Consider the following 15,560-nt stretch of genomic DNA (forward strand, 5'->3'; position numbering starts at 1 on the left):
TGCCCTGCCCTGAAAACCTGCCTTTTATTGAGAGAAACCACAGTTTTATTTGTCAATACTGTTGTACTTGCCTAGTAACAGCTTCAGAGGGCATTTGTTTCTTAAAGTTACAGTCACTACTTCTATTCTTTTAGGGGGTCTTAATCTTCAGGGGGGCGGGTTGCAGGTTTTTCTGCAATCCTGGGGCTTTTCTCACATTTGTAGAAAGCTCTGTTTTGTCTATTCCTGTTTCCAGATTTAAGTATCCTCATATTTGGCCATATTGAGAATCAGCTATACTGATTTTTAAAAATTGTTTAAACTGTCAACATATACATACTTTTGCTCACTGAAGTCAGAGAGTAGTTTCTCCCATGATCACACCCTCATGCAGAGAAGAGTACCACCTTTTGTCTTTTTGTCATTCAGCTGTTAACAGCACATAAATAAAAGTGTCCAGCCCTATAAAGGATTATATCAAACTAGAGAGCTCATAGATATGAGTAACGTATGAGTAAGACTTTTGAACACTCCGCGAGGGTTTTAACTAATACATATATTTTTTAAAAAATTAACAGTATTTTTTCACATATTAATTTAGAAATATTTTACAGTCCATTTAACAAGGACAATGTGCAATGTTCTTTCTTTCTTTGTAGAACTTCCTGTAATTCCAATAATTCCCAAACAGATGTGGCTACAACTGGACCACTGCTCCTGTCCACTTTCGGAGTTAATACTTCCTCAGGCAGCTCACCACGGGATACAGTATTTCAGTTGGCACTGCTCCTTATCTCAAATGGATCTAGCATGGCTCCACACTTCTATTGTCATAGGCTTCTCCTGAAAGGATCATAGCTATTGATTTAGATGATAATCCTGAATGGAGGGTTTCTTTTTTCTTCTTCTCATGTTTGTATGGTATCTGGTAATTTTACACAAACTGATATATATCCACAAGCATGCACGCATATATACATGATAAACTGGATCAAATGATTCCCTTCAGCTAACTGAAGAAGAGAGCAGTTTAGCAGAAGGGGGCTAATCTAGTATACTGAAAGATTTTTTGTACCACATTGATGCATATTTTAGAACCAAATTTCTAAAAGCTGAAAGTCCAGATGTTGATATATTAGAATCAAATCTCTAAATTAATAAGCTTCTGGATAAGCAAAATAACTGCTGGCCTAATAGTGCCACCATCCTAAGAAATACTATTTATATCAAACCAGTGTGTCACCAAATAGTTGAAGCACTGATATTGGCTTTAGGGTGCTAGATATAGACAATGAAAGGGTTTGTGTAATTTTAAGAGTTTCAGAGAAGGAAAAATGCTGCCAGATGTCACTTTTCCTTACTTAATAGGATTTAGATGGGAATTGCTGGACCTAGTGATATTAATCTCCTGATGTTAATGTTATAGAAGCCCTGTTGGGGTCTGGCCTTGGTGACCTAGGCTATAAGTCTCGACCTCCTCCAATTCAGTGAATATGTATGAAAAGCTAATAACAACTCAAGCAATATGCTTAATTCTTGACTCACAGAAAAAAGCCATAAAGCCTACAATTTAAAAAAATCTCCCAAGTCCATAATATGGCTTCAAGAAAAAAAATCTTTCTGCCAAAGTTAGTATTCACCTGTAAATTGTCTGTTGGCAGGAAGTTTATATTGCCTCTGCAGTGATGGCAACATGAAGCCACAACATACTCAGGTCAGTTCTTAAGTGAGGCTAAGAAACAAAGTGACAATAAAAGATGGCCCTCACCTGCTTCCTTTATGTGCTTATACACATCATCCGAACCAGCGGAAGAATATGGAATATCATCATGGGCTACAAAATCAATCTGGAAGACATAGAATAAAGGCAATAAATTTGACACTTCTTGAATTCTTAGTTATTATTTTCTTTAATTCAAAATTTTTATTCACAAAATTCCTTGTAATATATAATATAATTAAAACAAAACTTAGTTATTATTTTCAAAGGCATAATTTGTTTAATTTCCAGTGCCAATGCACTTTAAAGAATAATAAAGTATTAAATAAAGATATTTTAAGCTATTGTGACCAAAATGCAGCACATGAGCTATAGTTAAATTCAAGACATTTGATTCATAAGCTTATTCTGTTTTGAAGCTGTGTATGTAATACCAGATAAAGACCCAAAGTTGGCTGTGGTCACTTTCATATATCCCATAAATAGCACATATTAGCTATTAAGTTAAAACCAAGGATCTTGTGAAGGTAATTGTGTGTTATCCAAAAGTACTTGCTTAAAAATATAATCCATTTGCTCAGCTGGGGATACTCCAGAAATGTTAACTGTCCACCAATGGTAGCATTGCTGAGCAAGGGATTTTGTATCCACAAAAGTGCTCTGTGTTAGTGAAGGGACACCTAACTGGTCGATCTATCTGGTAAGTTCAGTACAGCAAAAGAGAGAAAATGAAAAAGTTCAGTACAGCAAAAGAGAGAATGGAAATATTCCATTCTGTTCAAGAAAACCAGGAGGCATAAATTTTTGCATGTTTAGATTGTGCAAAATATGTGAATATGAGGACTGTGAATACTTGGAGGATGGTCTGAAACTATAAAAAAAATTTACCAAGAAAGGGTGAAACGCTGTCAGAGTAGTGAAGGTAAACTAAATTTTAAAAATATACTGGGGCTGGAGGGGGGCAAAAATATGAATTACAGTAGCCAAATGTGTAGCCTTAACTGGTGCTGCTTGCATTTGTGTGATTTTTTTCCTGCCATGAAGGTCTCACTTTTTTCGATCTAGTAGTGACTAGAAAGGAGTGTTTTATTCTCTTTCTGAACAAGAAAAGAAAGATACCTTATGCTTTTCCAGAAATTCAGGTGTAAGTGTCCATGGAGCATCTTGAATGACTTCATCTACATAGCGGCAGTGTCTGAGAGCCTCATATCTCTCGGTTTCATTCATTACAGTGAATCCTTTAAACTTATGTGTTAGATCATCACTGCAAACTGACAAAAAAATTAAAATTGCCCTATAAACTGTAGCATATCTGTACAGTTAGAAATTTCTCAAAGGTAATTGTTTAGTTGAATGTATAGTTTCAAAACAAATCACAAACACAGCTATTTGTGACTATAAACTAAAACAGAGTTGCCACTCGAAATGGAAGTTCCTAACCTGTCACAGGCTCTGCAGCTACACTCACATCCATGTGAGTGTTCTGCTCTGTTTTGGGTTTCAAAGTCCAGGCTACAGGCTTTTAGGACCATCCATGTAGCATCATCTCCCAATCATCCTCCAATTGTTCACTTTCATGGTTTCCCCTGCTTTGCCCCTTTTGTTGCAAAACAAAACTACTATGGTATTTTAAAAAAAATTTTAGTCAAAACAGAGTCGCTCTCTGTGTGAATGGAAGGGTTTGGATTTCTGAACTACACTGCTCACATTGGCACCATTTCCATGTGCCCACCATCCGCATCCCCATGTGGGCTTTTAAAAATATGGTACTAGCTATATTACAATAGCATCATTACACTATAGCCATATACCTACTATTGATTTCTTTAAAAGGTGGCAAAACACCTTATAGAGGCAAGGGGTGGCTAAAACAGTGGTTGCAATGGAAGGAAAGCAAACAGGATATTCCCATGTGGAAACTCAGCAGGGAATTGTGTTGCCATGTGGAAGCAACTTATATACAGACATGTTTAAAACAAAGCATCTGTAGTTCAAGTGGTCTGGAAGCATAGTTAAAAATGTGATTATATCTTTCATATCATTCAGCATCAACAAGAACTGCATCTGTCACATCATAAACCACAATTCCTTCAATTCCACTTATAAATCTGATGTTTTAGTCCATATTTATTTGTTTTCTTAGCCATTTTGCTACTGTAATTATCCACCAACACCATAATGAGAATATAAAACTAATGTTTTATTTATGTATGTATTAATTTCTACCCAATGTGAACTCAATGAGGCTTACAACATTGTTCTCTCCCGCCTCCATTTTATCTTCACAACAACAACAACAACAATCCTTACAACAACTATCTTAATCTGTGAGGTAGGTTAAACTGGAGAGTGACTGGCCCAAGGTCACTCACTCAGCAAACTGGGGATTCAAACCTGGTTCTCCCACAGAAGCTTATACTGTGAACAAAACTTTGCTGGTCTTAAAGGTGCCACTGGACTCAGACTTTGTTTTACTCTACTACTACATCACACTGCTTCAATACAAACATTTAAATGCATAAATTTTATGGAAATTCTATTAAGAATTATACCTAAAGCCATTGACTACAGCAGGCTTAGTAAAGTGTAACTCTATTTAGAATTACACTGCATATCTGAATATAGCCAAAAGTCATAAATGTAGACGGTAGTGATACTCAGTTCCAGGTTCACTCTCAGCACAAAGAAAAGGCTTTCCTATATAGGAAGGCCTTCCCTTGCTGGAGGATTGGTCAGAGATACTGTCAGGCAATTTTCACTCAGGTACAAGTCATACAAGTTGGGTGGTACAACAAAGAAGCCTTTTAATTTCACTACATGATGGAATAATGACACAGATGGCCTCAGCATGTCTCAGGTGTGGGGAGAGGCAATGTAGGGGAAGGCACTCCCTCAGGTACCCTGGATTAGGCATTTAGGTTTTGAAAGGAAGCTATCAACGCTTTAAATGGAATTGGGGGGAGGGGACCTGGAAGCCAATGAAGTTGATCCAAAATTAATATAAGATTTCTTCATCTCAAGCCTGTGAGCTGCAGTCCTGCACTAGCTGAATCTCTAGGTCATTTTAAAAAGTAGCACCAAGTAGAACAAACTGCAGTAGTCTGAACAACAAACAATGGCAGAAGCATAAAAGGAACAAGAAAAAGATGAACAAGTCAAAAGTGGCGTCCTCTCCACTCTTGCTGACAGATAGCATGATACTTTTGACTAGCCATCCTGGTTTATATAAAAGAGAGCAAGAAGTATGGCAGACTATAGGATGGACACAAGGGTACAAAAGAGAGATTCTTTTGTAAACATACCCTGAAATCTTCTGTTCCACTCCTGCTAAATTACAAATCGGGGTCCTCATATCCCGTTTTTTTCTGGAGCTTGCCCTGATTTCAATTTGCTCTGTCAATTGCAGCATCTGTTTTTGCTTTTTCCCGGCCCCTCACTGGCTCAGTTTATCTCTGCAACGTTCTGTGGAATAGGTAGCAATATCAGCCAAAAGGACTACTTTTTCTATCTGTGATTGGTGAGAAATGACATACATTCCAAGGAGAAGGGAATAATACCCAGTTCAGAGCCTTGGATGAGATCATCTTCACTGCTGCCTTGTGCAGCATTTCTTTTGAAAACATACACATAAGCTGCAATATCAAATCATTCGTTTATCAAGGTCAGCATTATCTTCTCCATCTCCATGAAGGTTCTCAAGCATCACCTTTTTGTTGTTGTTCAGTCACACAGTCGAGTCCGACTCTTTGCGACCCCATGTACTTAACCCATTTAACTGGACATGCTAGGGGTTGTACCTGGGATATTCTGGAAATGGTCTGCACTTGAGCCACAATCCCTTACCTATTCCAAATATAAGATGGAAGGATAAGAACATAAGAGAAGCCATGTTGGATCAGGCCAATGACCCATCCAGTCCAACACTCTGTGTCACACAGTGGCCAAAATATATATATATATATACACACACACACACACACCCTGTGGCTAATAGCCACTGATGGACCTCTGCTCCATATTTTTATCTAACCCCCTCTTGAAGCTGGCTATGCTTGTAGCCACTGCCACCTCCTGTGGTAGTGAATTCCACATGTTAATCACCCTTTGGGTGAAGAAGTATTTCCTCTAGTCCCTGATAAAACCTAGACTTACATTTCTTTCTAGACTCAATAAGATTTCACAAACCTTTTGCTAAAAATGACTTTCTATGAAACAGGAATAAAAATTCAATGCAAATCACATGGAAATAATGATCATCCTAGTGGGTAAGTCAAATGTTGGCCTTACCTCCTACTAACAAGTAGCTATTAGGGAAGAGGGTTTTGGCTTGCATAAGAGCTCTGGCATGACCAGCATGGAAGAGATCAAATATCCCATCTGCATAGACTCTGACAGGTCTGTCAACTGTGGGAGAAAGAAATTTAGAAGTCAAACCGTCTCAATAACTTTACATCTTTGTCAGTCACAATGGCACTTGCTGCATAAATTCAAGAGCTTTTTTGTTTTTCTCAGTTGATAGATTTCATCCAGGGTTTTTTTTTTTAAATCACTATAAATTAAAAGGAAACAATGCAGAAATAATTTATCAAGTGATGTAACTGATATGCACATTACTGGGGTGGGAGAGCTAAAGTGCAGAAACCCTGGAGCATTATTCCTAAAATACAAATGCATATACAGATTTTAAAAAATTTAACAAGTAATCCAACAATCTCTTTGTGCAAAGATCAGGGATCTCTGCCATGTTCCCCTTCTGTACCTTTTGACCTTGGAAAGCTGATTCCTGGCTCACCATTAAACCCCCCCCCCCGTTCCTTATATTTTGTTTGAATGTTAAATCTAAGTATCCATATTTTTAGTCTCTAGAAATGTATGTGTTGGGGATATGCCTAAAATTTGATAATTGTAAACTTTCATGTGTTAACAATTCCACACAAATTCTGTGGTGGTTAGCTTTCATGTTGGGGGGTTATCTATCCATGGGGAGTATCTATCCATTCATCCTTGGACTCTCAAAAATAAAACTGATATTAACATTTAAAATCATTGCAACAATTCAGCATTATCAAACAAAAGGCAAACAGCACCAGATAGCTTTGCTCAGTCCTGAAAGATCCACTGAAAAGAAAAATGAAGATAAGTCTCTAGAAGAAAGGCATTCTACAAATTTGAGACAACAGTTCAAAAAGCCTGGCTCCTGCATTTCATTTGCTGGATTGTACATCAGGACTGTACACTGAGCTGGGCCTCATCAACAAATCTCAATAATTTGAGGAAGGAGATCATTTGGGAGAAAATACTCTGTTGTGTGATTCACACAAAAATGTGATTAGTCACCAAATTTGGGGCATTTACTGAAATAAAAATTTAAAAACCTACTGATTGACTAGATATTTAAATATCCTATGGAATTTGAATAAGTGGTTGTAGGCGATCAAGTCTCTTATTCACTGTATTCACTAGTAATATAATCTGCCTCTTGTAAAGTAATAATCTGCCTTTTGTAAAGCACTAACTACAGGGGCATATGTGAACACATTCTATCAAATGTATGTATTACCTCATAGATCAAGACTCACCTGGTGTTCCCAGGCGGGCCTGAGCAATGGTTAACTTCTCATGAGGAGCTTTGCACTGACAGCTTGTTTCACCTGCAAATGGAGCAGGTGCAGACAAAGTCTAGAAAAAGGGGAAAACAGAATTGGGAAGGGAGGGGAGACCATTAGGTTTCAGTTAACAGGACCTGTTCACATTGAGACTTCTTTTGCTCCTTGCCTTTGCTTTTACATGGAAACAAAAGTATGTCCATTCACTTTCAAAGAGAACAATTATTTTTTATAGAATCTTTATAGCTTGGTTTTAACCAGCTCTGATGTTTTGGAAGTGAATGTAAGAACATAACTAATCCATCTTGCACCCTGGTTTAATGTCTGTCTCTCTGGCTTTAAGCCCAGAGTATAAGAAGCTTCATTACTGGGTTGCTGATTACATAAATCTTTTCTCTTTGATTTGTGTACCAGTGACACAACTGAGGTTGTAAGATGATCTCATGGTGTATTTTCCACCATGTCTTGTTCCTAAACAGCAGGACACTTCTGAATGTGCCTTAAAAATAATTTAGAGGTTCAGTACAATATATTTAGGTTTATTTCTGTTTTAAAATAACTGAATATATTTTGTCATAGGAGACATAAAACATCATTTTTTCTCTAGTTTTTCTATAGATTATCAGTGCTAGTGCCTGTTAAAACTTCTGACAGTTCTATCTTCTATCAAAGATATGAAATAAATACTTCCCTATATCCATATCATATTTGTAAGGACCCGGTGATAATATTTTGAGAAGTGTTAGCTTGCAGTATAGACTGTTTCCTAGAACTCTTAAATCACTGGAAGCACCTGGTCTTCTTTCATTTTGCTCTGTGATACTGAGTCACTGCACAGAAGGCAATGATGGTAGAGAATGTTCCGTCTATACTAAATGTTGCATTTGTTTTATATAACGTTCACTATCACAGCTTCCCTATTGAGAATTTATGCATTAACTTTGTGATATTATTTAGCTAGTCTAACAGCTACTCTGTTTTCCCTGGGAACCTTGAGAAACAGTAGCATCATGATGAGAGGTGCTAAGGATCTTTAACAGAAATTACTGTCGGAGGATTTCTGCTCCTTGACTGTTGGCTTACAGGGTACCAGAAGCATCCACCTTGTCTCCCATAATAGTTAATACTTTAATGAAGACACCTAGAGAGGTCATTTGAAGATTTAGGGCAAACAGATATCTGTATATTGATATACACAGCTCTCTCCAACTAATTTCAGGGAGGCTAGTGTTTTGGAGGCAGTAAAGATATGGATGAGGGTGAATAAATTAAACCTTGATCCAGACTTGAAGCACTGTGTATTGGGAATGAGACAGATAAATGAACAGATTCTTAACCTATCCTTTATGGGGTTATACTCCTCTTGGAAAGGCAGATGTGTAGCTTGAGGGTATGCTTGGTTACTTAAATGCCCATTAAGGGACAGGTGCCAAAGTTACTAAAAGTTCCGTTTTCCAGCTTAGGCAGTTAGAACAGATGCAAGCTGAAAAAAGCTGACTTGACCACCGTTCCACATCCCTCAGTAACATCCATTCCTACAATTACCATAACACACATTACATTTTTAATTTTATCTATTTATTAAAACATTTTTATCCCACCTTCCCTCTTGGTTCAAGAGAGTTTACAATAATAGTTAAAACATCCCCAGCTAAAACAAAAGATAAAGTAAGAAGCCCACAAGTCCGCCCCCCTTAAAAACACCTCAAATGCCCTAGAAAACAGGCAGAAATTGCAGTGCCTCCTGAGTATCTCCAAGGAGGGCCCCCCTCTCCATTCTCCGTAGGTGAAGCCATGATGGAAAAGGTCCATCCTCTAGTCGATGCCACATTAGTGGGATAGCCAACAGATGTAGGGTTGCCAAGTCCAATTCAAGAAATATCTGGGGACTTTGGGGGTGGAGCCAGGAGACTTTGGGGGTGCAGCCAGGAGACATTGGGGATGGAGCCAGGAGCAAGGGTGTGATAAGCATAATTGAACTCCAAGGGAGTTCTGGCCATCACATTTAAAGGGACAGCACACTTTTTAAAATGCCTTCCTTCCATAGGAAATAATGAAGGATAGTGGCACCTTCTTTTGGGGCTCATAGAATTGGACCCCCTGGTCCAATCATTTTGAAATTTGGGGGTATTTTGGGGAGAGGCACTAGATGCTATACTAAAAATATGGTGCCTCTATCTCAAATAACAGCCCCCCCCCGAACCCTCGATACCTCCAGATCAATTCCCCATTACACCCTATGAGAATTGATCTCCACATAGGGAATAATGAAGTGCCCAGCAGACATTTCCTTCCCTCTTCCCCCCGTTTTTGGTGACTCTGAAGCGAGGGATTGGCATCTCTACTCATGAGTTGCAGCCAACTTCTTCAAAGTAACACAGACACACCATCCCAAGAGGAAGCCTTAACAATCGGAGACTGAAGCCTCCGGAGGTGGAAAGTAATGTGGTGGCTTTAGGGGCGGGGCTTCCCCCCCTCCTGCTGGCCAGCTGACTGGGGGTGGGAAGGAGCCTGGGAAAGCAGAAGAAACCCCGCTGGGACCTGGGGATTGGCAAGCCTAAACAGATGGCTTCCAGATGATTAGTCGGCTCATAGGGACAAATGGAAGCCAGACTTTTAAACATGTGGATAGCCAAAGATGGTTTAGACACTTAAGCTGGTACAAAATACAGCATGTACAGTCCTAACTTGGGAATGAAAAAATGAATGTATTAAGACAATGCTTTGCCAATTACAGTAGCTGCCAGCTTGTTCTGGTCTCAATTCAAGATTCTGGTGTTAAGCATCCCTGAAGGAGCATCTCCATCCATCACATCCTGAGTCTTAATATCACTGAATGGACATTTCTGGAGGAACCTGTCATATGAGAAGTTCCGTTGGCAGGGAGGATCTTTTTAGTGACAAATTCAATTGTAGTATTCTCTCACCCTGGGAAGAAAGGTCAGTACCTCAACTTCAGGCCTTCTGGATAAGTTCTTTTAAAAAATGTTCTGAAATGTCTTGATAATGTTATGATTGATCTCCAAGTTTCATAACAAATCAGTTCTGCCCTTTCAGTTGTACTTAAGAAAGTTAAAATGTCGTTCGGATCCTATTACTGTTAGGTGGATCTGTAACTGATTGAAACATCACACCCAAAGAATACTTGTTAATAGTTCCTCATCCTCTTGGAGAGGAGTGGTAATTGGAGTGTCTCAAAGATCTGTCTGTCCTGTGACCTGTTTTGTTCAACATCTTTATAAATGATATGGATGAAGGAATAGAGGAAATGCTTATTAAATTGGGAGAGGCAGAAAATACTATAGAAGGGAGAGTCAGGATACAGGATGATCTTGACAGGCTGGAAACTGAGCTAAAACAAATAAAATGAATTTTAATGATAAATGTAAAGATCTACGTTTTGGTAGGAAAAATTCAATGTATAATTATAGGATGGGGGAGACTTGTCTTGGCAGTAGTATGTGTGAAAAGGAGTCAGCAGTGTGATGTAGTAGCTAAAAAGGCCCATGCGATTTTGTGCTGTATCAACAGATGTATAGTGTCCTGATCACACAAAGTGATGGCACTGCTTTACTTTGCTCTGGTCAGACTTAATCTCGCGTGTAGTGTTTGGTTTGGGGCACCACAACTTAAGAAGGATATAGACAAGCTGGAACATGTCCAGAGAAGGGCAACAAAGATGGTGAGGGGGTCTGAGACCAAGTCCTGTAAGGAAAGGTTTATTTAATGTATTTATTTATTGAGATAATTTATATTCTGTCCTTTCCCATGGGCTCAGGGTGAATAACAACATTTTAAAAACAGTATAAACAACAGTTAAAACTAATAAGTGAACAATACAGTTTGGCGGCTCAGCTGCGTACATCATAATATACTGAGAGTCTCAAACAGCAAAGAGTATAAAATAAGTATTTCAGCAGAGGTGGTGTCGCAGCCAATAGAATGGGATGATAGGGCCAGCTGATAGAATGGGACGCCCACTGCCTCAACCAAAAGCCTGGCGGAATAGCGCCATCTTTCAGGCCCTACGAAAAGGCAGGGCTTTCTTTGAGCAGGAATGAACAGGAATGCAGTTCTGTCTGGCTTGGTGTCAGGGGGTGTGGCCTAGTATGCAAATGAGTTCCTGCTGGTTTTTTTCTGCAAAAAGTTAACCATTCAGTAAGGGCCTTGATCTCTAAAGGGAGCTCATTCCACCAGGCTGGGGCCAAGGCCAAATGTCCTTTGGGCCAGGGATGGTCAGCACTATGGTCAGCCATAGCGGCATGATGAAGATTTCCATCAGTCTGCTTTATATGTTTTATTTCCCCATTGTTTGTGGGGGGAAATATCAGAAACTTTGTTAAATCTTAAAGTTAAATTCTCACACGGGGTTTGAACAATGGAGCACAGAAGCAAGTATTGGGGGTGGGGGTAAAAAAGAAAAACCAAATATTTTTAGAGGTTTTGGAGCTCTGCTCCTGCCTAAAATGAGGTCTGCTTGAAGGTCTGTCTTATAGAGGATGGTATAGAGTTGTTTTCTGTTGCCCCAGAACATCAGTCCAGAACCGATTGGGTGAGAGGAATTTATAAGATTGAACAAGTTCAGCCTAGGGGTTGTTTTCAACAATTAAACTATGCTGAAAACTACATATACAGCTTAGTCCCAAAGAGAAATTGGAGCAAGTTTAAAAAAAAATGATAGAACAGTATTTTCCTGTAGTGTTTCAATTATATGCCTAAAGTTTTCATAAGCACAGCACCAGTCTGGGTACAAGTGGTTGTTCCTTCTATTGAACTAATTCAACTTAAATTTCTGAGAAAACTATTTTTAAAGTGAATAGATGTGTAACCTACATGGCTTTAAAAGTTGAAGCTGGTTCTATATTGCTTATAAATTTGGTCTGGCTAACAGCTTTCAGATTTAGAATTCAACTTCTGTTAATTAGTGATCAGCCTAGTAACTGATTTTTATACTTGAACTTGGTTCAAACCAGTAGATGAGAATTTGACCACACTAGGTCTTTCCGCTTTCTTTTTAAAATCTAAGAGACTCTTGAATCTTTATTGACCAAAGAATCGCTGTACAAATTGTGAAGCTTTTGTCCTCTGCTAATGAGGTTGAGATACTGTACTGTGCATAATTTATTCTGATGACCTCTAATCCTTCCAATTGTCACAACTCAACTTGGAAAAGCAGGAAATGGAAGCAGAGGACTCAAATACTGACTCTTGTGAATTTAAATATTAAATATTGAGTACAAATGCTTAACGGACTATAAATGGAAAAAACACCCTGCTCAAAAGAAAAAAAATCATAATTTGAAAATCTTAAAACATGGTATTATATGCTTACAACAGAGTCATATTAGAAAAAAGGTCACAAAATATCTTTCTAAATCTTGGGGGACAAGTTTGTGTCAGCTGATTCTAACAAGAAAAATGGAGTAGTATTGTTTATAAACCTGCAACTGAAAACAGAGTTGGTGTTGTCTGGTGATCATGCTAGATTTGTGAGGGCAGGAATCAATTTTGGTCGGTTTAAGACTATGGCATTGGGAATTTATGTGCCAGATGAGAAGGGGCTGTTTTATAAACAACTTATGGATAGGATATATCAAGATTTGTGTGGCAAGGGAAAAATATGTTAAATATAAAATATTGTGAGATATAAAAGAGGTGATTTGGGGTTATCTGATTTGAAAGTATACTTTGCTGCTTGTTGTTTGGTATGGTTGAAAGAATGGTTGTTGCTGAGAAATAAAACGTTACTGGAGTTAGGACATGATTTATGCCTATTTGTGGTATGACAAAGTTAAAATTAATATGGACTTTAAAAACTATTATATTAGGCTTCCCATTTTGAGAATATGGAACAAATATAAGCTTAGGCTATGTCCAAAAATGCCTTTGCAGGTCTCAACACAAGAAGCCTTTTTCAGATGAGAAATGATAACTAAACAGAACTGGTTAACATATTGTGCCATATTAGGCTTTCCACAAGGTGAATGTAAAATGAAGTTAAAAGAAGGTCTGATAACACAACATAGCTTTCAATTTTTTTTAAATGAACACTACTAGAATGGTTTAAAGTTGTTAAAAGGTTGTTTGAATTTGTTCAAATTATGACTATTGAAAAAGAATTATGTATGAATGATGAACATGTTATTGCTAGTATGTATAAGCAGAGGAAGAACAGGTGAAATATACAAATAGGACAATGGGGAAATATGTGGTTGAAGGGTCTTAAATTTACATTAAGTTCTAGTTTGAAAGAGAATTTTTTAAAAACAATGTATTGGTGGGATATGTCACCAGATTAATTAGCACAAATGTATAAAAATGTTTCATACAGATGTTGAAAGTGTGAACAGTATGAAGGGACATATCATATATAGTGAATAAAGCAAAAAAATTCTGGATACAAATATGCTCATTTATTCATAAGATTTTAAAGACTAATATACAAATGAACACAGAGGCTTTATGCTGGGATTAATGGACAAGCAGAAATCACACTTGGAACTTTATTTTTATATATATCAACGGCAGCAAGGCTCTTATATGGTCAAAAATGGAAAACTTTGACATTACCTATAATAAAGGAATGCTTGGTGAAGATGATGGAGCTTGCAGTGATGATCAAACTTGCTTCTTTGATTAGGGAAAACAGATTAACTAAATGTATTGTTATCTGGAAACCCCTTAGACCAGAGGTGTCAAACATGTGGCCCCGGAGGGCTCCTATCAGGCGCCCAAGCAACTGGCTGTCATCTGCTTCCTTCTTCCTCTCTCTTTCTTACTTCTGCATAACAGCTTGCTTTGCAAGGCTTGCTCAATTGCACAGGAGTTACAGAGCAAAACCTCTGTTTTCTCCATTGGCTCAGGCTCCTCCCTTGGGGAGGAAGGGGAGAGAGGCAGAGCTTTCTTTGCCAGGCTCTCTCAATTGCACAGCAGAGCTACTGAGCCAAGCCTCTCTTCCTCTTATTGGCTGAGGCTCTTCCCCCTCCTGGTCCCCCGGGGAAGGAGGAAAGAGCTTCCTTTGCCCAGTTTGCTGTATCCCATGGGAGAAATACAAAGAAAGCACCTTTAAGACCAATGAGTGCTAATGTTTTAATCATGTTTTTAGTTTCTGTGTCCTTTATGAAGTTTATATCTTTGTTACCTAATCTTAAATTGGTACACACATGGCCGGGTCCAACATGACCCAACCCGGCAAGGGCTCATTTATGTCAGATCTGGCCCTAATGAGTTTGACACCCCTGCCTTAGACTTTTTGCACAAAACAGAAAAAATGAACTGATTATTTGTGCTTTTGAAGATTAAGAGAATAAATGTTTATAGGGAAAGATGTATTTTTTCTTATTGTACCGTAGAGTAAGTGTGCAACATGTAAATGTCACAGAGAAAACGGAAATTATTCCTTTCTATTTATTCATAATTATTACAATTCTGTTCCCCTCCCCTCCTTTATTTCTTTTTTATCTTAGATCTTTTGTTCAAAAATCCAAATGTGCCTGTAGGCTCAAAAAGACTGGAAACCCCTGCTTTAAGCTGTGGTAAAATCATAGCTTTGCCTGCTTACTTTGGTTTTCCTTTATCATTAGAAACAGAAAAGTCTTTCAATATGTAGCAGCTACATATTGCTTTATGCTGAGTATTTCAACTCTGCATTTGTTTTTTGAGGGCCATTGCCGAGCCAGTGTAGATCCAAATTAGCCCATCAAGCATCTACTAATTCCAATAAATAGTGACTGAAGACTAACCCATGTGTGGAACGGTCCAGGTAGGACTGTATAATTTTATCGTGTGGAGAATCACATATTTTAATATGGGAATCAACAAAGAACTGAGTACCCCATCCACAGTAGACATGAGCAGTGAATCCAAATTGATGGGTGGTGGTGGAAGGGATCATGTGTCATTTTTTTTTTAAATTTAAGCTCTAGGAAATTCCGAAGATTGTCTCTGCACCATCATACAATCCCTCTGGTGAAATGTCCTGAGATCATGAAGAAGAAAACCAGCATTTCAGTGAGAAGCTTAGGGTTGCCAGCCTCCAGGTGGAACCTGGAGGTCTCCCACTTTTACAACTGATCTCCAGCTGGCAGTGATCAGCTCCCCTGGAGAAAATGGCTGCTCTGAAGGGTGGACTTTATGGCATTGTATCATACTGAAGCCCTTCCCCTCCCCAAACCCCACCCTCTCCTGATCCACCCTATTTTCCAACACAAACATGGCAACCATAAGCTTAGGTTACCTAAAATCTTTCTCTCTTT

General features: G+C 38.4%; 1 protein-coding gene across 2 annotated transcripts in view; it reads right to left on the reverse strand.

Annotated features, from left to right (window-relative positions):
* The window catches only part of PCYT1B (phosphate cytidylyltransferase 1B, choline), a 78,137-nt gene that overhangs the window by 23,840 nt on the left and 38,737 nt on the right, over nucleotides 1-15,560 (reverse strand). For both annotated transcript variants that reach the window (XM_060234089.1, XM_060234090.1), the window contains 4 exons: nucleotides 7,279-7,378; nucleotides 5,987-6,103; nucleotides 2,819-2,970; nucleotides 1,748-1,826 (listed from right to left, as the gene is read on the reverse strand). In XM_060234089.1, coding sequence (XP_060090072.1) covers nucleotides 1,748-1,826; nucleotides 2,819-2,970; nucleotides 5,987-6,103; nucleotides 7,279-7,378 — 448 coding nt within the window. The remainder of the gene's footprint in view (nucleotides 1-1,747; nucleotides 1,827-2,818; nucleotides 2,971-5,986; nucleotides 6,104-7,278; nucleotides 7,379-15,560) is intronic.

Source organism: Heteronotia binoei, chromosome 3, assembly GCF_032191835.1.
Source record: "Heteronotia binoei isolate CCM8104 ecotype False Entrance Well chromosome 3, APGP_CSIRO_Hbin_v1, whole genome shotgun sequence".
NCBI lineage: Eukaryota > Metazoa > Chordata > Lepidosauria > Squamata > Gekkonidae > Heteronotia > Heteronotia binoei.